At 38.7% G+C, this 23,346-nt stretch overlaps 1 protein-coding gene across 5 annotated transcripts in view; it reads left to right on the top strand.

Annotated features, from left to right (window-relative positions):
* UNC13C (unc-13 homolog C) overlaps nucleotides 1–23,346 on the top strand; it is a 222,028-nt gene that overhangs the window by 33,379 nt on the left and 165,303 nt on the right. Inside the window, exons 1-2 of one of the 5 annotated variants that reach the window (XM_054077492.1) lie at nucleotides 10,431–10,904; nucleotides 19,740–22,966. The exons of 3 other annotated variants lie outside the window; for them this stretch is intronic. In XM_054077492.1, coding sequence (XP_053933467.1) covers nucleotides 20,002–22,966 — 2,965 coding nt within the window. In that variant the 5' untranslated portion in view covers nucleotides 10,431–10,904; nucleotides 19,740–20,001. Of the gene's footprint in view, nucleotides 1–10,430; nucleotides 10,905–19,739; nucleotides 22,967–23,346 lie in introns of those variants that run through there. One more of the 5 variants, XM_054077491.1, reaches the window with a different exon arrangement.

Genomic DNA, 23,346 nt, shown 5'->3' with positions numbered 1-23,346 from the left:
ATTTTGCAGTTTCCTTAAACATAAAGAATTAGCTTTCCTTCTTTTTCACCTAAAAATTAATTTGAATAAGATTCTTCTCCAGATAAAGTTATTTAGCCTGAAATATGCATGTTTCTTTTGTCCTTTATGCTTCAATAGCTTAGGTTGTGGGTTGTCTTGGCTTTTTGGCTTCTTCCTGAAGATAAACTCATTTTCAGAAACAGTACACTGGTATCATCCCATCACTGATTTAGTACAACCGATGTGACATGAAGTGCCATTCTTTGCTCAGAAAATCTGAGAGGCATGAAGGATGAATCTTTGCCAATGTCTAATTGAAATAAGCCAATGTCTAATCAAAATAAGCTTTACACTTGCAAATATTCTTAAGGCTAAAAAAGGGCCATCGCCAAACCCATGCATCACAAGAAGATCAGAAAACAAACCCCCCCCTGGTGTATTTTACAACGCTTCATAACGGAGGCAAGCAAACAGATAAAGCAAAACAAATAATTTTCCACAGAAAGTAATCTTGCTATGTAGATATTTATCCTGTAAGGTCCTGCTCCCACAAGAAGGGGACTATCCCGATCCATAAGGAACTGGAAGTAGAAATAACGACTTTTAGTAACCACAAGGAAAGTTTTGGGGCATAGGAGCAAGCTGTAGGTGGGGGTATCCATTGCTGTAGGCCTTTAAGAACAGAGGACTAACAATAATTTTTTGGTGGGTTGTTGGTTTTATTTTTCAGCTATTCTTGAAAGTTTAGGGAAGTGGATTTAGTTTGGAACAGAGAGGACTGTGTGTGTGGAGATAGCTCTCAGTTGGATGATTGTTAAAATAGACACTACCAAATACCTGCCTGTAAAGGATAATTGGAATGCTATTGCTTCAGATATTTCCTCACAGTTGAAACAAACATGAATTCTTACTGCACTAGAAAACAGATAACTGGCTTAAGTTCCAGTAAGAATATTTGAAATGTATTTATGCCATTGAATTAAAAATATTTGTGTATGTTCCAATATTTAAAAAAAGTGATATAGAATGAACTATTCACTGTGGATTGTTCTTATCCTGCTCTTTATGACACATGGTGAAGTATTTGATGGATGCAGTAGTGATGCTCTGTATGAGAACTCTCACCAACACAGAAGTTATCACTAGCTTAGTTCTGTCAGTACTGTTGATTTACTATATTACTCGGAAACAAAACTTGATAAAGTAATGCTAAAGGAGATATCGGACAATGACAGCAAGTGGAATTTAGCACCGAGTTAGCAGAAATCATTCTTTGTTTAGAAGCCAAGGGGCTATGAGATTAAGGCAAAGCTTCCCTTTAAAATATTTTAGTACACTCAAAGAAACTGCAATTTTTTTTAAAATCAATCTTTCAGTTGAACAATTTTTTAACCCTGCATTCCAATTAATATTTCACTTTCAAGTGTGGCTTAAAGTGGGAATAAACAGGTGTTCCCTTTTCATGAAGTGTTAATAATAAGTATTTTGTATCCTGGTGCAACTGAAAAGTAATCACGGTGTTCAAGTGGCAATCAGCAAATTGGGCAAAATGACTGTCAGCAAACAAGCTGCATTTCTTAAAGTTTTAGGTATTTATTTCATAGATTAGATATTTAAACAAAAACTGACAAGCTGACAATTTGAAAACAAAGGAATGTTGAAGTGCACTTTCTTTTCAATTCAGTGAATTTAGTGTCAGTGCAAGTTTGTCACGGCATTTTAGCAATAGTTTTGAAAGTTAATTGAAGTTAAGAGGAAGCTTAAAATACTTGAGGAGTTAAAGGACCTCCTAGGATGTCTTTTTATGAATCACTCTTTTGTTATTATCTGAAGAAAATTATTGATTGGTTATATCAAGCAGTTCTACTTCCATGGTACAAATGATCACAGAATCACCAGGTTGGAAAGGACCCACTGGATCATCGAGTCCAACCATTCCTAACACTCCCTAAACCGTGTCCCTAAGCACTTCATCCACCCTTTCCTTAAACACCTCCAGGGAAGGCGACTCGACCCCCTCCCTGGGCAGCCTCTGCCAGTGCCCGATGACTCTTTCTGTGAAGAATTTTTTTCTGATATCCAACCTGACCCTCCCCTGGCGGAGCTTCAGGCCATTCCCTCTTGTCCTGTCCCCTGTCACTTGGGAGAAGAGCCCAGCTCCCTCCTCTCTGCAACCTCCTTTCAGGTAGTTGTAGAGAGCAACAAGGTCTCCCCTCAGCCTCCTCTTCTCCACGCTAAACAACCCCAGCTCTCTCAGCCATTCCTCATCAGACATTCTCCAGCCCCTTCACCAGCTTCGTTGCTCTTCTCTGGACACGCTCCAGAGCCTCAACATCCTTCTTGTGGTGAGGGGCCCAGAACTGGACACAGTATTCAAGGTGCGGTCTCACCAGTGCCGAGTACAGAGGGAGAATCTCCTCCCTGGACCTGCTGGTGACCCCATTTCTGATCCAAGCCAAGATGCCATTGGCCTTCTTGGCCACCTGGGCACACCGCTGGCTCATGTTCAGTTGCTGTCAACCAACACCCCCAGGTCTTTCTCCTCTGTGCAGCTCTCCAGCTGCTCTTCCCCCAGTCTGTAGCGCTGCATAGGGTTGTTGTGCCCCAAGTGCAGGACCCGGCATTTGGCCTTGTTGAACCTCATGCCATTGCCCTCGGCCCAGTGGTCCAGCCTGTTCAGATCCCTTTGCAGAGCTGGAGTTAACTCCATTTATTACCACTCTCTGGGCTCGGCCATCCAACCAGTTTTCCACCCAGGAGAGTGTGTGCGCCTGTCCAGGCCAGAGGCTGACAGTTTCTGAAGCAGAATGCTGTGAGAAACTGTGTCAAAGGCTTTAAATGATCTTGTGTCTGAACTGTTTGAATTTACATGAAGAAGGTAAAAAAGGTCAGCGTGGGGAGACTGAACTAAGATCACTTCAGAGCTGCCCTTGAGGCTTTCAAAAAGTGATGTTTGGAAAGTCTAGTTTGACAAAAGGTGATTCACTGGTAAAGGCAAAAGTCCAAGAATGTATCTCACCTGTGTTGTGGCCACTGACCGCAGGAAAGAGAGTACAATGCTTGCAAACAGCACCAATTATTTCTTCAAAGAGTTCATGTGAGATGCCCTCATCTTCATTCATGGCTTCAAAAGTCATGCATGAATTCATCCTGATTGCAACCTGGAGTACACAGTTCTAAGTAGAGATAATGGATTAGAAATTCAGCTCGTAGGTCAGGATAGCAATTCTTATATTAGAGGCAAGGATAAAAGTCATAAAAAAACATTAAATAAAGCTCCTAGTTGTGTGGAAGCAATTGCAAGTTTACTGCTGCCCTTTTAGCAAATTATCTAGCATGGATTAATTATAATTGGATTATGTCTTTTCTTAAAAATTATTCTACACCTTGTCTTCCATGTCTCATGGCATTTGTGCAGGACATAAATTATATAAAAAGATAAAATCACACTTACCTCATCTTTGACCAAAGAATTACTTTTGTTTCTTTTTTTCCCCTGTCTTTTAAAGCAAACTCACTAGCATATTTTGGGTTTGGTTTTTTTTCTGCTAAGACTCCCTTTGAAAGTTTCTTGAGAGGAAACATATCAAGACAATAAAACTTTGCATTAAAAAAAATGGAGATGTCTTTTATCCAAATAAAGCTACAGTTAATTTATTTGAAGCCTTATTTGAACTTAAATCTTCCTATTGTGAATTTAACTATTTTACAATCCTTCCCTCAATGTGAGAGTTAAAAATTGCTTTCTTGAATTAGTTGAATGTACTAAGAATGATAGACCCTGGGAGAAACCTTAATGCACTGCTGCACTGTTATTTCAGGCTTCTGTTTGGCAAGGTCAGAAAAAGAATTTTCACTTTGTTTTCCTCTTCAGAAAGTGAGACATCGTGATTCATGATAGAGGGTAAGAAACCTAAGCTTTCTCTCCTGACTGAAAATCAACAGATAGGGATGTAACGTACTCTTTTCCACAATTAAACTTCAATTCTGCTTTGCTTCACTGTCCAAAAAGGGACTGTAGTAACATTATTTCCCGTCTTCCTGTCCAATATGTGTTTTGAGTAACCATTTTATGGTGTTTTGCAGGTTGCCTTTGGACTCGCATTGAAAGATTTATTATTGGTATTATTGGTTTCATTGGCAGCCTGTGGCTAAGTCAACGTGCTATGGAATTATGCAGTTCCTGGAACATATTTGTAATTGAATTGTAGTGCTTTTTGTGAACATTCGAGGCAATGCTTGGAAGACTGTGAAAGTCGGATTTCTTACCAGAGAAGGTTTGCAAGTGAGAATGTGTGCTTCACATAGAACAGGGAGAATAAGGCAGTTAGTATGAATGAGCTGGGCCATCCTTTTAGGGCACCATGCTATGGAGGCTGGCTTTGGGAATGCAGAGGAGGTACTGAAGATGAACAGGTTGGATTGTGAAGGCAAGAATCCATTAAATTAGAGAGAGTTGGGGTTGTTAATTATAAGGATTGACAGAGTACTTCTCAAGGTGGCAGAAAAGGGAAAGAAGTCTCAGGGTGAGAAGAGAGAAATACTGGAATGACCGGCAATCCTATCAGTAGGAGATCTAAGACAGGAGAGAGAGCTGAGAGCAGCCAAGAATGGAGCACTGATGAACTCGGAATCCTGGCAAGGAGAATGACAGGTCATGCACTGAAAAGATAAAGAATTAATGCTGATGGAATCTAAGCAATGTCTAGAGAGTGAAGGCTGGGGAGAGCGGAGAGATTCAGGAGAGAAAAATGCCTTGCTCCCCTGTTTATTACAAACGATATAACCCTTCGCTCTGGCAATCCTAATGCTGTGAGCAGGATTGTTGCAAATGCTCAGCTTCTAGAATACTTGCAGTATAGGCTTCAGAGTTCCTTCTTCACTATGGATCATTTTTGTGATCTACCTTCTTTACCCATTTTCAGATTAGCTGGGTTGCTTGTTTTAATTCACCCAAGAAATTTTTCTTTTGCAGTTTGGTGGGGTGCTCTTTATTGCTGAATCTTTCTGTGCTGCTGCCACTCATGGCAAGTCTGAAGAAGACTCCTAACTAGTGCTGTGAGTAGTGCTGTTAAGTATATACTAAAATTTAAGTATATGAGTGAGGGTTGAGTGGAATGGACATGCTGCAATTCTCCCACTCTAGGTCACTTTTGTTCCGTTGAGCTTTATCATGTGCAAAGAGACTCTTCAAACAGGATAAATGTGACTTAAGGGTCCAGAGCAACTACTCATTTCTTGTAAACAACAGAAAGCTAGGATTAAGAAGTCACGAGGCTAATCTTTGATACGTGCATCACCCTGTTAAGATTAAGCATTTCTGTTCTATTTTCATGTTTCACTGGACTGGGAAAGCAGGGAAGGGGTCCCTCTGCCACTCCTTGAAATAGGTTGATCCTTGCTGATATTGAATTGTCATCCAGAGATTCTCCTTTTCCCCCTCTCTCCTCTTTTATAGCTTTTCATATCAGTATGGTACCTCTGAAGTTGTTGAGCTTTTAATTTGTTTTTCCCGTTTTTCTTTTTTGTTGGTCCCTCACCGTTCTTGTCTTGCTCACGGTGTAACCATAGCTAAAGCATTTCATAATGCAGCTCATAACTGACAATTCTAGGCTGAAAGGAAAAAAAAAAAGGTGAGACTATTCCTGAAAAGTGGCAACTGAGTCAGATTCTGATTTCAAAAAATTCTTTAGCAAACATTCTACTTTCCTAGGCAAGCAAATCAAATAGTGTCTAGAATGAGCACATTCCTGGAGGGCAACAATGAGCAAAATAGTCTTAAGGAAAGAATACAATGGAAGCATTAAATTTCTGGAGTAATGCATGTTCTTCTTAAGTTACCAATTCAGATGCATAACATTATGACTTTAGGTGCTTGGTATATCCAGATAGGGATAATCAAAATGTGAAATATGCTTAGTTTATTGGCCTGCATTGATTTATTTCTTTTATTTGTTGTTGATGTACACACACACACACTCCCATTTGCTTTACACTGTGATCACATCCTGTGATTCCTTCTGAAATCAAGGCCAACTTTTGTTTATCTGGCAGTAAGCTGTTATTCTTTTTTTTTTAATTGTTTGCCTGCTCCCTGTTAATTGTTATTAAAAAGAAAAAAAATCTCAAAGCTATTTTTACCTTGCTTAACGGAATTCAAACTGCGTAATTTTATAAACCTAGCAATTTGTCTAATGGAACAGTTGGGAAAAGTTTTAGTTTGGAATAAGAAGTGGCCTTAGCCCTCATAACTTCAGGAAATCCAACAGGCTTAGCAGAGTGTTCTGAACTGAAAATGTAAAATGGGTCACAGGAGTACAAAATATCAAGATTTGTATCTCAGGAATAGTTATTTTCTCTTTTCCTGTTATTATAAACCCTTCTTTATAGACGAAAATGCTGAGCTTTACAGTTAAGAAGATAAATAATCATTGTCTAAAACGGAAGGATCTTGTATGGAGAAGAATGTCTTTAAAACTCTGTGTGTGTTTCCAATGGGGTGGAGATGCTGCATTCTATACTTTCATTTGTATTTTTAATAAACTAGGAATTCCTTTAACAGTGGAGGAACTTTTAATAGGTTAAAAGAGAACTCAGTGACAGCAATGGATGTCATCCAGAGGGACCTGGACAGGCTGGAGAAGTGGGGCTGTGTGAACCTCATGAGGTTCAACAAGGGCAAGAGCAAGGTCCTACAGCTGGGTCGGGGCAATCCCTGGTTTCAATACAGGATGGGGGATGATGTGATTGAGAGCAGCCCTGCAGAGAAGGACTTGGAGTGCTCATTGATGAGAAGCTCTACATGAGTCGACAACGTGTGCTCACAGCCCAGAAACCAATTGTGTCCTGGGCTGCATCCAAGGAAATGTGTCCAGCAGGGAGGGAGGGGATTCTGCCCCTCTTTCCTCTCTTGTGAGACCTCATCTGGAATATTGTGTCCAGTTTTGGAATTCTCAATGTGAGAAGGAGATGGAGCTGTTGGAATGGGTCCAGAGGAGGCTACAAAGATGATCGGAGGGCTGGAGCACCTCCCACACGAGGACAGGCTGAGAGGGTTGGGGTTGTTCAGCCTGGAGAAGAGAAGGCTCTGAGGAGACCTTAGAGCGACCTTCCAGTCTCTGAAGGGGCTACGGGAGAGCCGGGGAGGGACTGTTGGCAAAGGGTTGTGGGGATGGGACGAGGGGCAATGGGGGTCACCTGTAGCCCGCGGCCTGCCCAGGGTCCCTCGGGCGCTGCCGCAGAGCTGCCGGCAGGGGGCGCGCTGCCGCCGTCCCTCCGCGCCCCCCGCGCTGGAGCCGAGCCGGGGCGGCCCCGCGGCTGCTGCGCTGCGGCTCCTCCCGGGCCGCGGGGAGACTGCCCGACCCCGCACCGCTGGTGGGCTCGCGGTGTTGTGATTTCAGAGCGAATCGTTGAGATTTCTTGTTATTCACTCTATAGATTTAAGAATTGACGCAGTTGGTACCGTTCATTCAGTGAAAAAACACCGGTCCTTTCATCAGAGCTGTGGCAGCTTTTCCTACTGAAATCCATGAAGTATCAGAGGGGCAGAGTTGGACTGGACATAAGGAGGAATTTCTTTACGCTGAGGGTGGTGAGGCCCTGGCCCAGGCTGCCCAGGGAAGCTGTGGCTGCCCCCTCCCTGGAGGGGTTCCAGGCCAGGTTGGATGGGCCTTGGGCAGCCTGAGCCAGTGGGAGGTGTCCCTGCCCATGGCAGGGGTGGAACTGGATGGGCTTTGAGGTCCCTTCCAACCCAAACTATGATTCTATGAAATATAAATGATTTCTGAGTCATTCTATCAATTTAGAATTGTAACCATTTCAATATAAGTATTAAACAATATAAATAGTTAACTAATCTATAATGATTAAACATTATTTAGCGTGTTATTACTTTAAAATTGTGATGGAAATTACTGAAATATTTTCACTAGACATACTTCTGTTCCTAAGAATTCCAAGAATCATCTCTGAAGGTCACAGTGACGTAATCTTGGAAATAGGCCCACTGAATAGGTATTCTTCCTGTGAAGGCTTATAGATGCCCACAGGGATTAGGTTTTCTGTTTGGGGTGTGCTTTGCTTTTTTAGGGGGAGGTGGTGGTGGGTACTTTTGATGGGATTTTGTTGTCTTCATTAAGACACAAGGTTTGGCTAGAATTTTGTAATAAATTGCAGTATCTGCGAAGTGTATATTTCATAGAATGATAGAATGTTTTGGGTTGGAAGGGATCTTAAAGATCATCCAGTCCCACCCCCTGCCATGGGCAGGGACACCTCCCACTGGCTCAGGCTGCCCAAGGCCCATCCAACCTTGAACACCTCCAGGGATGGGGCAGCCACAGCTTCCCTGGGCAGCCTGGGCCAGGGCCTCACCACCCTCAGAGTGAGGAAGTTCCTCCTTATGTCCAGTCTAAATCTGCCCCTCTCCAGTTTATCCCCATTGCCCCTCATCCTATCCCCACAAGCCTTTATAAACAGTCCCTCCCCAGCTCTTTTTTCAAGTACTGGAAGGTTGTATTTGTCCTGTTCTTTCCACTTGTGGGAGTTACATCTTCAACACTGTGTTTGAGAAGTATAGCAAATGAATGCAAACCCTTAGAGGTGCAGTTCTTTACGGCCAGCTTCATCAACATGGGACACTACTGGCTGATAACCACAAAAAACCAAATGACCCACATGTGCAAAGTGCTCCTTTGTGTTGGTTTATTGAAGGCTGACAAGATGTCTTTTCAAGATGCACAGTAGTCTCATTCCAGTCGTTGCCTTACAGGTATTGGGGCTACCAGAACTGTGAGAATTTTAGCTGCTGTACAGAATGAAAACCTTTGCTCATATATTTACAATAGAAAGTTTTTAACCCCAAATCTACGTGAGGATCATGTGAACAGAGATACAGCATAACTTTGTGAGGATGAATTTGGGTAGCTCCAGTTGCAACTACTGAGTCTGTACTTATACACGATACTAGATTCTTGATTGGGTTACAACCAAAATCTGCATTTTGCTGGCTTGGCCAAGTTCCACATGGAATTTTGATCCTAAGGTATATAAGTCATTATTGGCTCTGAAAATCTTTGGATTGTTGTTTTGGTTTGTTTTGGTTTTCCATGTTAAATGTCAATTCAATAATACATTTGGCAGAGCGAAATTCCCTGGCTTTGCTGGACTATCAAATAAGTGACTTAAAACTGAAACATTGTGTATCTGGTAACGTAACAGATTGGTATAAAGACGGTCAATACTTAGGAACTTGCTTGAAGATCACAACATAAATCTGAGTGTTAGGAATTAACATTATTTGCAAACAGTTTTTTCTTAGATTATAAAACCTTGTATTTTTTACACAACTTTCCCAATATTTACTGGTTTTGCTGTCTGTAGGCTCAAGAACACTTGCTTAATCTCTATAAGAACCCAAGTTATTTCTGTTGTGTGTGTCTGCTGTGGGTGGCCGTGCTTGATTAGGCTCCCTAGTTGTTGTTTTTTTAATCCTGACATGAGCAGTCCTGTTGATTTTGAGAGGCATTATTGTTATAGTTCTCGTAATTAGGACTATGTTACTGAGTATTGATATCAGTGGAATATTTCCTGTTGTGCACTTATAATAAAAGTTTTGTCGTATTCTTTGTTGGCTTGCTGCATGGCAGTTTTGAAGCATCAGTTTGTTTAAGTTTAGACAGAATATTAAGTAATTACCGCAGGCTAATAAGGACAATACGATTAGAATAACAAAACATTCATTCATCTGGCTCTTACGTGGAATCATTCTGGATGTGTTTCTGTAATTCATGTGTCAGAGTTCTAAATATATTCTCCGTGTATGTAAGGCTGAATGTGGCCTTAGACACACTGCTAAATCATTTAGCATTTGAAAAAGCACCTATTGTATTCTGTACAGGGTAATTTACTCACTGCATGCACAGTAATAATCCATTCTGTTTGAATCCCAGTAAACAAATGACTGGGTCCTACTGTCTAGGTACTAACTTGGAGCATACAAAATACTTCTTACAGAGAACGGAGTTACATGCTTCTTATCTGGAGCATCCTTAAGAAATCATGAAATAGTTGTAGTTATAACTCTGTTTAGTGGCTTTATTACAAAAAATGATCAACTGTTGATGAAAGCACTGCTGAAAGAAATACCTATACAATTATTTTTCTGTGTCATGTCAGACTGATAAATAAAACGTTAGGTGAAACATGGCCCTACCAAGCAAGAGATACTATCTTGCGCTGTTATCCTTGTGGCCACTGATGCACCTGCCAGCTCGCACGATGCGCTGCATGTGTTGTTTCTGTGAGCAAGTGTTCTCAATAAGCCTATTTCACTCGCTTGGTGAAGCAGAGGGGCTGCCTTCCACGCAGGGGGGCTGTGGCTATTGCAGCGATTACTGCATTCAGAAGCAGTGGCAGAAGAAAACAGCAACGGGTGAAGTTACGAGCACAAAACCCACCAGGATGATTACTGTTCTCTCATGTCGTTGTTGTATTTGAGAAGGAGTAGGACACTGACTCCCATTTTGCTGTTATAGAAGAGAAATAAAGCTGAGCTGCAGAATGAATTAGTAGCTAACACCGTGATTACTCTTAGCGCAAGTTGTAGGAGGGAGAAAAAAAAAGAGAAATGGGAGAGAGAGGGGGGAAAAAAAAGCCATTTAATGCTGCCTAGGGAATACGGTGGAATTTAGAACAGATACCGTTGCAGACTAACAGCATGCCTGACTGCACTTGAGTTGAATCGCTGGGAAGCAGCCTCATGTTGCATTGTACCATTTTTAAGGCTGAAGGAAGAACAACAAAATAGTAATGGAGTTGTGTACAGTAATTCTGCATAAATGGAAAATAATATAAAGATGATGGTATGTAATTTGTATCTTATTTTTAAGAAGAATTTAATCCAGGTATGTATCCTCTTTGTGTTTTTGTGTCTAGTCTGCATACATTTTTCTGTTTCTCCTTTGTTTCCTTTCCTTATTTTCATTCTGAATGTACCTCCCACTGTTCTAGCTAATGCAATGCATTGATTTGTAACTGTTTTGCTTTCTAATGGTATAATGTTGATGAAACTGTCTGGGCTTGTGGACTTAGGAATCAACACTTCATTAAAAAGTGCAGTGTGGGGGGGGGTGTTGTAATGTTGGTAAGTTCACAATTTAAGTTGAGTAAGATGGTATAGTATTTTATTTCACTCTAAGTTGGACTATTTTAATTGCTATAAAAAGATAAATAATTCAGATAGATGAATACATGGTGAAAATACAATATATTCTGCTTATATCTGCCAGCACTTTTTTCCTAGTTCGTGATAGGATTAGTGAAAATTGAGCTTTATGGATGCTTATGTATTTCTGGGTCTTGATTAATCTTCAAGATGAACACCCTGCAGCTTGCTTTTGAAGAAGCAGCCTGCTTAGAATACGTGCTTGATCAGTTCCACAGCTAAACCTGTGTTAGAATGCCCTCTCAGATGTACCTCCCCAAATTCACAACCTAACACCCCCCCCCCCCGCTATTTAATACTTTTTTTTTGTCCATCTTTTTAGGTTCAAGAAAATAATGTTAGTGTTTTGCCTTCTGCAGTTCCAGAGGCCAAGTAATAGTAGCTGAAAGTAATTTCTTACTATAAAATTGATGGTTCATTTTGCTTGAAGAGGGGGAATTATGCAAATATAAAAATCTGACTGTATTCATTAACCCCAGACTCCCTTTAGTCAGCTGGGTCCTATTGCATTTTTTGTCTTATTAAAACTGTTCTTTCAACTGACTATTGATTTTATGTAGTAAGTGAAATAGCACATAGAGCTATGTGCCCTTAAACTAAGGGCACTAATAGTTGTTTTGTAGTGGGCATGTCTAGTGAAAATGTGTTAAACCGATACTTAAAACATGAAAAATCATGCTTATCTGATTGTCCAGTAGCCCTGAAATAACTTATAACGTTATGTTACATTTCTAATTTGTATGCAGCCCAGTTTTAACTAAGGGTTTGGTTTTTTTATAACCTTGATACAAAAAGGGTTAATATCAGTTCCAGCACCTTAATACTGATGTTAACCCTTGGTTGACAGGAATTCTTGTGCCTTAAAAGCATTCATTCGTGTAACATTATTTAATTGCTATCTGATGAGAAAATAAAGTCTGATCATGAAGTTGTAGTTGTTTTTCACAGAGGAGGTCATGCAGTGTTTGTATTCTAAATGAAGCTGTCAGTGATTATATAAAATAGATGCCCTTATTTAATAATACACAACTATCGTTTGTCAGTTAAAATGTAGTTAATTGACACATTTCAGTGTTCTAAAAATTAATGCTAATTCTTACTATATAGAGCAACATACTGAGAAAAGTGTTGAGAGAATGCTATTGAGTCTAAAAGCACTAAGAAGAGTGGAAAGTAGAATTTAAGGTTAAAACTTATTTTGTTCATCGTAAATTACTTTTGTATAGGATAGAAATTATGGTTAACTGCCATCTCAAAGACCCTTCATAGAGAAAGAAGTCATGATGCAAGATAAATGAGTTTTCTTCAGTGGAATTTAGGCAACCTGAAGAGAGTTGTACAAAGATCTTCTGTCGCTGTACCATTTGCTTGATCCTGCAATGTGACGTCAGCACATTATCATAATTACAATATCTTGCTGTGGGAACACTTGGGAAATCACAAGTGAAGTACTGGGATTCCAGAGTATTATCAAAAAGACTGATAGCTCAGAATATCTCTGAATTCATGAAAGTGTCAGGGAGGACTGAAGAGTTTTAAAATTTTCTTTTAACTGTAGTCTTGTCCACATCTAGGAAGAATAAAATAGTAGAGTAGATTCTGCCTTCTGAGACCATTGCAGTAAAACAAAAACTCTAAAGCGTAAAAATTCTTTGGCACTTAAGAAGAAGGTTCCTGTGCAGGGGTTCCTGTGCAGGGTTTGTCTGTCTTATCTGTGTCATTCAATTAGATTGATGGCTCTGAACTACAGAGGTTCTTTCAGGTGGAGATCCAAGTATCACACTGTAGTTGTCAGTATATTGAAGCAAACAAAGGAGATTTTTTTTTTAATTTAAATTATGTTTAATATCTACCATTCTTATCAATGTATGTCATTTCAGTTATTTAGCAAGCATGGCTCCTATCTGCGTGTGCCTACTCATCCTAGGGTGCGTTGCTGTCAACAGGAGTTGTAGTGGTTTGTGCTCGTGGCGTTTTTCAAACGTAAATGTCACAGATGGTTGCTACCATTTATCGAATGAAAGACCTCTTTGTTAAAACCCATCCATTTCATACTTTTGTGTTCTAAAAATTTAATGGACTTATTAGTTAAGTACATTTTAATAAATATTTAAAACCTTTTGGGGGTGAAGGATGGAATCCAGAGGGTTTACAAGTACATTTTGCCCATTTAAAGTTGTTCCCTGAATCTAAACATTTCATAGAGAATTTTTATAAGTAGGTTGTTTTTTTTTTAAAAAAAAAAAGCCCGCTAAAGCCCAGCTGAACAAAAGATCACAGATCTCTAAAATCTGTGCTATGTAGAGTGATGTAGTGAACACATGGTCGCAGACTCTGTCTGAAGGTTATCTAATTCAGGACGGAGAATTGCCCATCCCAAGTTTCAGGCCAATACAATTAGAGGATTGAATTCTACACCTTAAATGAAATTGAGGGATTTATATATAAATTTTTTTTTCTGATGGAATGATTATAGAGATTTTTTTAAAGTTGATGAAAAGTTTGAGATGTTAGTATTATGAGACTTTGAACGTATACTCAGTGTACTGTAAGTTTATTATCTGCATATGTGTTATGCTTCAGTATAAATTAAATCACTTGGTCTCTCAATTTATAATGCCCTAAGGAAAACTCCTAATTAAAAACACACAAAATTAAAGGCAGAACTGAGATTTGGTCAAATGCATCTTGATGCTTTCTGTTTTTTAAAAGCATTAAGTAGATTCTGATTATTCTGTGCTCTGTAAGCTGTATCTTTTGTGAGTTTGTGGTAATCTGGAGTAGTAGTGTGCATATAATAGTCTAAGTCATACTTGGAAGCCAACGTGCCCAGTACAGACTTAGTAATACAAATACCCCCATATAGTGAGCAAATAACCTTTTTCTTCATGTTCCTTTTCTAGCCTGCATTTAAGTAAGAATGGACTATTAAGTGAAATTATCTCTAAATCTTAGCAGTATTGGCTAAAAATGAGTTGATGTTGGACAGCATAAATCATAAACAGCTGTAGAAGAGGGGGGGAAGGACTCCCGGGTTCACTATTGCCTCCTCCTTCATACGCTGCAGTTTCCTTTCAATTAAAAAACGCTAAGGAAGCAACTAAAAGCATAAAAGAAAGGCTAGTACACTTAGCCAAATAGTACTGAATCTGTGTTTCAAATTATCTGCAGTCTCTTGACCCTAATGTGCGTTAGTATATTCAACTGCACTATATGAAACTATCCACCCCTCTCCAAACAGAGAACATTTTAACTTTAGGAATCTGTTCAATAGCTTTTTACGTTGAAGTATTAACCCACTATATGTGGCAGAACACTTCCTTTTGGTTTTAGTTCTAGTCAAAGCCATTGCCTTTTAAGGACAATTGCTTCAAATGTAATTTTCATACTTTTTTTGGTATAAATACCATGCTATACACCTGTTTCTAAAGAAGTAAATAGCATTCTGAATGCCTTCAACTATTTTATTAGTAGTTCATAAGTGACTGATTGGCAAGTTCAGTTTCATAGTTGCTGTAACAGGACTCCTCAGAAAGAAATGCAGATATTACAAATACACACAAAAGTGCAGAAAACAGTAATTAAAAAATAGGAAAAATTATTGCAAAATAAGAAGGTGTATTTTTTAACCCATGTCTGTCTTCAGCTGTAATTGACGAAAAACATCTGGAGCTCTGCAAAAAAAATCCTCTTTTCCCATGGTGGTCGTAACAGTAGGGGAGCTGTGAAGACAACTTTTCTCTCCAGAATAATTACTCATCCTAGATAGCTGGGAATTTCCATTTTCTTCTAAGCTGTCCTAAGGACAACGAGCTTTTATGTATTATCGAGTACTTGAATTGCAAATAACTGTTAAACCATTGAGTTAATTCACTAATATAGGTAGTTCTAAATATAGTTTCTGTTTCAGATGCCGATGAGCCAAAGTCAGGTTGAAGCATGTGCTGCTTGCATCTGTTGTTATCCTTAAACTCGATTAAGTTGTATGCTGAAAGAACAGATAAGTCGAGTAAGAGCTATGAATGATCAGTCTTGCAGAATGACTGATAAATATTTAGATTGGATTCAGTGGTGTACTTGATAAGCATATATGCAGGTTTCTCAGCACAGCAGTAGGCCTTGTGGGTTAAAAAATATGTATATTGTGGTCTGCTTAGACTGAGGTTTGAAACAACAATTTGGTGTTAGTTGTGTGGGTAGCATTCCCTATAAACAGAAAGGCAACGTGTCTAATGGTAGTTAGATACACCAATAGCAGGATTCACAATGAAATAGCACCAGGTAAATAAAGTCATTGCCAGACACCGGGGACAGCATTCTAGCCTAAAGGAGAGCAGGCTGCTGGCACTCGGTGCTCTCATGGGAATGTTGGAGGGGGTGATAGGGTAGGGCAACACCTGATGAATTCCTGGAACAGGAGGTAATTATCCAGAAGAGGAAGCAGAAAAACTTTCTTGCTGTTGTCCTTTTCTTTGCCAGGGTCTGCAGGCAGATAATCTGTGCAGCGTGTGCATTATTTAGATGAGTATCGCTTTACATTGAGAAACTCACTGATGACACAGATCAAAAATGTCAGTATTTAAGACTATAAGGAGACTTCAAGAAGAATATAAAGGAACAGATAGTTGTTCCGAATTAAGTGCTTCTGAATTAGGTCATCTGAGATGTTTGTCAGTATAATGCTCCTGTTATAGTAAACTAATGAAGCAATCTGGAGTGTACACAGTTATGCCTGTCTGAAGAAAGGTAATGTAGGTTTCGCCCAACAGACACACACTGATGGCAAGTACAGTTACGTCAGGATAACCTTGTTCCCAGGTGACCAAAGCACTAGTAAAAGACAATACTTGATGAACCTGTAGATCTGAATTCTAGTTATTCTGTTATTGATCTCTTATGTTCCTGATAGATAAAGAACCTATCTTAGCCTCAGTTTCTGCAACTGCAAATTGTTTACATTTTGTCATGCGTGATTAATTCACTTCGGTGAAGCATTTTGCGTATCACAAATAGATGCTGCTGCCTATAGGCAGTAGTGACTACTTTGGCAGCAATGCAGAGTGGTATTGCTGCAGAAAAAGACTTTTTGGTTTTGTTTTGTTTTCCCTTACCGTCTTAGTGTTGTGAACATAAACTGCTGTGTGCCTTTTTACAGAGGGAGACAACACTTTAGTCTCTTCTTCCCTGTTTCCTTCCAATAGACATAGGCCCCTTGTTTTCATTGATGGTGTAAAGAATAATACAGCTATGGTTGCCTATTTCTTGCTTTTTTTGGGAAACAGTCTGCAGCCACAAAGCTACCTCTGAATGGAGAAGGATGTTCCTCTACAGCTTAATTTACTGGGATACAAGCAGAAGGTCAGCAGTGATCTAGCTATTCTTTTCAAACACTGAAATTAATTTTTAAGATTCAATTTTATTTGTTTATAAAAATAGAGGGCTGGATTTGATAAAATGAGAAAAATTTGGGAATCTATGAGCATCTGGTGTTAAGACATGTAACTAAAATACACTGCTTGCATTATTTAAAAAGCTATCATTCTTAACACGGCCCACTCCACCTCCCTTTTACCTGACACAAGAGTTTTAGACTTGAGAATAAGATCCTTTGTACCTGCCTGATGCTTCCATCTGATGCGTTTTATTTTGATGATGCTTTATCAGTAACAGTATCCTTGAAATTAATGAATATTGCCTGTTCACCTTCTAGTTGACTGACAAAAGTCTGTATTCATATTTCCTATGGGTAAAAAGTTGAAGGAAGTCTCATTGTGTGCTTTCTTTAAAAAAGGAACTTTGTTAACAATTTCTTTTATTTCTAATCTCACAATCTATGACGCTTTCCACTTTTCTGCTCTATAACCATCTACAATAGTCTGTACTTCGCTGCTGTAACATTTCAACTTATTTCCTTGTGCTTAGAATGTGTTAACCCTGCTATGCTCAACTTAATTGTATAAATTGGTTTAACTCGGTAAACAAACACAATGGAAATAAAAAATAGGATCATGATGTTTTATTGAGAAACGATGAAACCAGAAAAACACTGATTGACAACTTGCAGCTTATTCAAGTCATTGAGTTAGTCATGTGTGCTTCTCAAGAGACTGTTTCTTATTTCCTAGACTTTTAACCTACACTGACTTAAAACGGTAAGAATAACCCTATGCAAATCTTTACAAAATAAATGGATGAGAACTCTAAGGACTCAAACTTGATTCCATGTGTAGGTATACAATTTTAGAAAATGATTGTTTGACAGAGCAATGGTAGGCTGTACATTGATGAACAGATCATATGACTAATATAGCTGAGATGGAATGGAACTCGCATGAGAGAACATAACTCTGCTCCATTTAGCAGATCTGTGTATGTAATGGTACAAATTTTAATTTACTATGGTGTTGTCAGAAACTGCATTTAAGTAAACTGAGTACTGAATTAGCAGCTATTTATGATACTTTCAGTTATCTCTGATTTAAAAGTATAGCTAAGGTGTTGGGTACAGTGTTTATATGGCTGTGGCAATGAAATCAAGATTCTTCTACAAGAATTAAACCTTATTTAGAAGGAATAGAAATGTTCCACATTCTGAGGATAACTTCAGTATTTCATGATGTTTTGTAGGCTGAGCCAGTAAAGAAGCCTTCTAGCTTGTTAATATATTGTTGAAGTGTTCTCAATGAGAAGAATGTTGAAGTCACCTGAGTGAAGTTTATGTAAGAGGGCACTTCAAACTCTGTGGCTGTGTGGGCAGACGAGGCAGTCAGTCACACTTCACATCTTGTTCAATAAATGGTTACAAACATTCAGTGTAAGAGCTGAATGGTTAACAAGTGTTTTCTACATCTAGAGACATGCCTTTGATATTAAAAAGTGTCCCAGGATGGTTCCTTCATCTACTGATAATATGTGAAAACAAGGCAGCCTGAGCCCTAGTGAGTTTTGTAACATTCTGAGAGATGCCATTTGCATGCCTTGAAAATTGCATGCGGTCTCATTGCTCATTCTTTTGCTTTCAAACATCACTTGCTTTTAATTCACTCTTAGCGCTCTGACTTCAGGCACAAGCCCGGAAGAGAAAGAGCTGTGCTGATGCATGTATGTTAAAAATGTGATTCACGTTCTGCGAATGTTTTACCTTCTATAAAATAACAGGTAGCAGCTTTGGGAAGGATGAAGAATGTTGTCTGTTCTAGTTCTACTTGCTCTTGGACTGCATCCCGCTTTTGTTATAACTGGAAAAGAAATGTCTGTTTGCATCCTTTGAAGAAAAACTATGTAATGGAAAGACTAGATCTTGAGGTGTGCAAGTGAACCATAATGTTTCATGGAGTGCTGTCTTGTTTGCAGACATGGAGGACAGTTTGTATCTACTCATTTTAAGCTGCCACAGAGCAAGCTTTAACCCTTCATATCCACTGTATCTAGAGAAACTTCTTATTCTGCCAAAGAATTTTTAGCTGGTTTAGAAACTGAAATGGCTGCTTTACAAACTACTCTTTGTTGGACTTTTCTGAGCTACTTGTCTTGCTTTTGTTCTGCAGCTATGAGACTGGGAGGTGAATTATATGCTATACAGAATAGTCCATGTATATGTTTAAAATGCATTGACTACATTGCTATGGAATACAAGCTTTTGTTTTATGGAATGTGAGCTTACAAATATCTCATGAAGTCTTCCATATATTCAAATTCTACATATTCATATATTTGATATATATATCAAATTGCTTTCTGTTTTAATGGCACCTGGTTTTGTCTTGAAACTCATAAATCGTATTTGTTTCTCCCTCTTCCTCTTGTTTTGCATAGGCAGTTTGTTTTTTTCTTTGCCCAGAACAATGTAAAACTTAGTAACCTGGACAAGAATGTTCTATCAATTGTCATTATATTTTTCTGTTATTTTCTATAATTGGAAGGGGTATTTTTTTCTTAAAGAAGAGAAGCCAAGAAAGTAGGCCCACTTTAAGTCCTGGCTTACCATAACATGTTGAAGTCTGGTATAGAAAGAAAGAAGGTATTTCTCAAACCCTAGTTGTGTGTATAATTCAATCTCTAGACAGAACAGTGCTTCATGGATGCAACGCTAATTTGTTGCACAAAATCCATCCTTGCTCCAAAAGATGAAACGAGAGCTTTCTACTTCTATTTTACTATTTAGTAACAACTTGTTCTCCTGTCAGTTTTTTGAGCGCTGTTGTATGTCATATGCATTTAAACTGAAGTGTCATTACTCTGAAAGAAAGCAGAGAGCATTAATACCAAATATCTCAAAGTCAGAGAATTAAACTGGACAAAGAAGACTGTAAATAATTAGAGCTTTCTCATTTCTTTTAAAAATATTTGCTTAGAATGGTTTTAAGCTTCATGAAAAGTTCTATTCAGAGATTTGCGGGGGAAGTATAAGTAACTAAGTAACTGTTCGGTGTTTCAATTATGACCCAGTTAAAATAACATCATTGTTATTGAATGATAGATAAGGGTTTTTGTAACATTATTCCCTCCTTTTTAGACACTTCAAGAAGCCATATGCAACAGAGTGAGATTTCGCAAGACATAGAAAACCCCTTCAGGATTTGGTTTTGAACAAGCAGATGTGTGATTAAACATGTGTATGGGGTTCTTGCTGTCGAAAGATATCAGACCATCAGTAGTTGATACATCTGTAGTCCTCCGCTGAGGAAATATTTGCTGATGATCCTCTTGGAGATACAAATACTTGTCTGGAACAAAAATTATGTTTTGTGGAAACAGCTTAATATAAATTACACTCCATGGTTTCTGCCCTCTTGAAGAGCCTGATCTCATCTTACATATATAAGATTTGCAAAGGAATGTTTACAAAGAAATTGGGAAATAGTACAAAAAGGAAAGAGAGTTGTCAGAGCAAAAAGGAACAAGATTTAACTCATATTGGACAAACAAAGAATCCCAAATTTTCAAACACTTTAAAAAGCACTGTTAAAAAGATTGCCAAGTGTCCATCCGCTCGCAACTTATCAACTGAAGAAGAGGAAAGTAACAGAGAATTTTCACTTTCCCCAACGTTCAGTTACAGAGTTGCTATTGCCAATGGACTGCAAAAGCATATTTTTGTAACAAACAATAATAGTGAAGATATAGTTCCAGATCTGTCTTCAAATGATAGTTCATATTCTGAGTCATTAAGTGACGTAAAAATTAATTGCAAGAAAACTGAATACAGATCACACACAATGCCTGTGAGACGCAATAGAAAAAGCTTAAGCAGCCTTGCACCATCTGACGGAAGTTCCGATGGAGAACGCACTTTACACACGCTGAAACTGGGAGCTTTACGAAAATTAAGGAAATGGAAGAAGAGTCAAGAATGTGTTTCATCAGACTCGGAACTAAGTACATGGAAAAAAACATGGGGCTTAAGAAGTAAATCTCTCGACAGAACTGTCCGTCACCAGAAATCAAACACTCTTGAGCCTAGCTTTAGTTCAACAGGGAGTATTAGTCAAACCCATGATGTTATGGAAATGATCTTTAAAGAGCTTCAGGGAATAAGTCAAATTGAAACAGAACTCTCTGAATTAAGAGGACATGTTAATGCTCTGAAACAATCAATTGATGAAATTTCTAGTAGCGTAGAAGTTGTACAAAATGAAATTGAACAATTGCGAACTGGATTTGTACAGTCTAGAAGAGAAACCCGGGACATACATGACTACATTAAGCAGGTAGGCCATCCAGGAAGCAAAGCAAGTCTTAGATTTCTAAATGTGCCTGAAGAGAGGCTGGAAAAAACTGAAAGCACAGTTTACAAAATATTAGCAGATAAAATGGGATTCTTGGAGGCACAAAGCACTATTAAAATCGAATTTGCCCAGAGGCTAGGGCAACAAAGAGACTGTCCAAATGCAAAGCCGAGACCCATTCTTGTTTACTTTGAGTCATCGCAACACAGAGATTTGATTTTAAAAAAGTCTTATAAACTTAAGGGTACTGGCATTGGAATTTCTACGGATATATTTTCAAATGACATAAAAGACAAAAAAGAAAGAGGACTAACCTCCTCTCAGACGTATGAGAGTATGGATATGAAGCTTTTAACTGTGGAGACAAAAACTAAAATGCATGACTGGGAGTCACCCGACAGTGATAAAGACTGGGAGTCGGATATAAATAAGAACAGTTATGCAAAGATATCTAAATCAGCGCTTCAAATAAAGACAAGCACTACAAAAGGGAGCATTGAGTCCCCAAATACTAAAGACCTTAATAGAACTGCTGACAGTAGCACCTTGTCAGACAGAAGAAATTATGGCAACCAGTCACCAGAATTTGACAACGTGGAAAAACAATCGAAGACCTATTATTCAGACATGACTTCGCTGTGGCATTTACAGAACGACTTCACAACACCGAAACTTAGCCGTTCAGAGTCAGATTTCTCAAAATTGTGTCAGTCTTACTCTGAGGACTTTTCAGAAAATCAGTATTTTAGCAGAACCAATGGCAGTTCGCTATTGTCTTCCTCTGATCGAGAACTTTGGCAGAGAAGGCAAGATGATTCCATGAACTGGTATGGCAGTTCCCAGGAACAGACTTTTGTCCAAGATATGCAACAATATCCAGAGCAAAATGAAGTAGAGAACACAGAAAATGTTGACAGTGGAGTAGGCAATGGAATACTACTTGCATCTGGAGACAGAAACCACTACACTGATTCTCAGCTTTCTTTACGTGATGATCTTTCCCCATGGAAAGACTGGAATCAGTTGGAGCAAGGGACAGATTTGGGTCTAGACTCATCCACACAGGAAGTTTTTGTGTATGATATGAGCAGCCCTTCAGATCAACAGACGGATTTTGGAAAGTACCAAAGTTCTGACCTCCAGTATGATACTGAAAGCTATGATTTTACCCTTGATGGTACTTCTCCATCATGTCCAGGCCTTGATAGCGAATCACAAAGTCAGTGGGCTAGTCAATATGATGATTATCAGGAAACAAATTCTGTCTCCCCTTATCAGAACCAAAACAGATTGCCTATGATGTACCGAAGTCAGAGTGAACTACCAAGTGACAACTCGGAAGAAACAGCCCCTAAATCATGGCATAGCCGATTAAGCATAGATCTTTCTGATAAGACTTTCAGCTTTCCTAAATTTGGTTCTACACTTCAGCGTGCTAAGTCGGCTTTAGAAGTAGTCTGGAATAAAAGTACACAAAGTTTAAGTGGGTATGAAGACAGTGGGTCATCTTTCATGGGAAGGTTTAGAACTTTGTCTCAGTCTACTGCAAATGAATCGAGCACAACTCTTGATTCTGATGTTTATGCTGAGCCTTACTGCTACAAAGCAGAGTATGAGGAAGAATTAATTGAACCACCTACTGAGAATGAAACAGACTATGTAGAAGTAATGGAACAAGTCCTTGCTAAACTAGAAAATAGAACTAATAGTAGTGAAACTAGTGATCAGGTACAAGAATATGAACTAGGGCAGCCTTTTTATGAAACGCCGTATACAATACTACAAGAGCAGCAATATGACACGCAGTTTGATAGTGTGGTCAGTGAAGAAATATTGGAACTTGAAAGCAATACAGCTGTTAACGTAGAAGTAAGGGAAGATGAAAATCAGAATGTCCCAGAGGTGCTTACTGAAACTCCAAAGAAAAAAAGAATAAGACCATCGTTTAAAGAAGCTGCTTTAAAGGCATACAAGAAACAAATGAGTGATTTGGAAGAGAAGATCCTTGCTGGAGGTAATAGTATTTTAATATTATCTTTTAAGCAACACATTTTTTCTCACTGGAGTTGAACATTAATTTTTGTATTGTACCTGATCCTTGGTTTCCGTTGAATTTGGTGACAAAAATTCTGACTGTGGTTGGTGTTGTTCATAGGGTGAAACAGTCCCATGGAAGTCAAAAAGCTAAAATTTCACAAGTTTGTTTGGAAGGAATTTTCTGAATCTGCTAAGTCGAATATGTTTATAAGCAATTGTATTGCTTTGAATTTCAGTGACTCGAAAACTAAATTTCACATGATTTAAATCCTATAAAAAGAATTAAATAGTACCCTCTTCTTGGTTTTGATATAGCTTTGTAAATGCATTCACAGGAGTAATCCAGAGTGTTCAGAT

Source organism: Cuculus canorus, chromosome 12 (genome assembly GCF_017976375.1).
Source record: "Cuculus canorus isolate bCucCan1 chromosome 12, bCucCan1.pri, whole genome shotgun sequence".
In the NCBI taxonomy this organism is placed as follows: Eukaryota; Metazoa; Chordata; class Aves; order Cuculiformes; family Cuculidae; genus Cuculus; species Cuculus canorus.
Note: the sequence above shows the minus strand (reverse complement) of the source record. Positions and strands in the feature narration are given on the sequence as shown.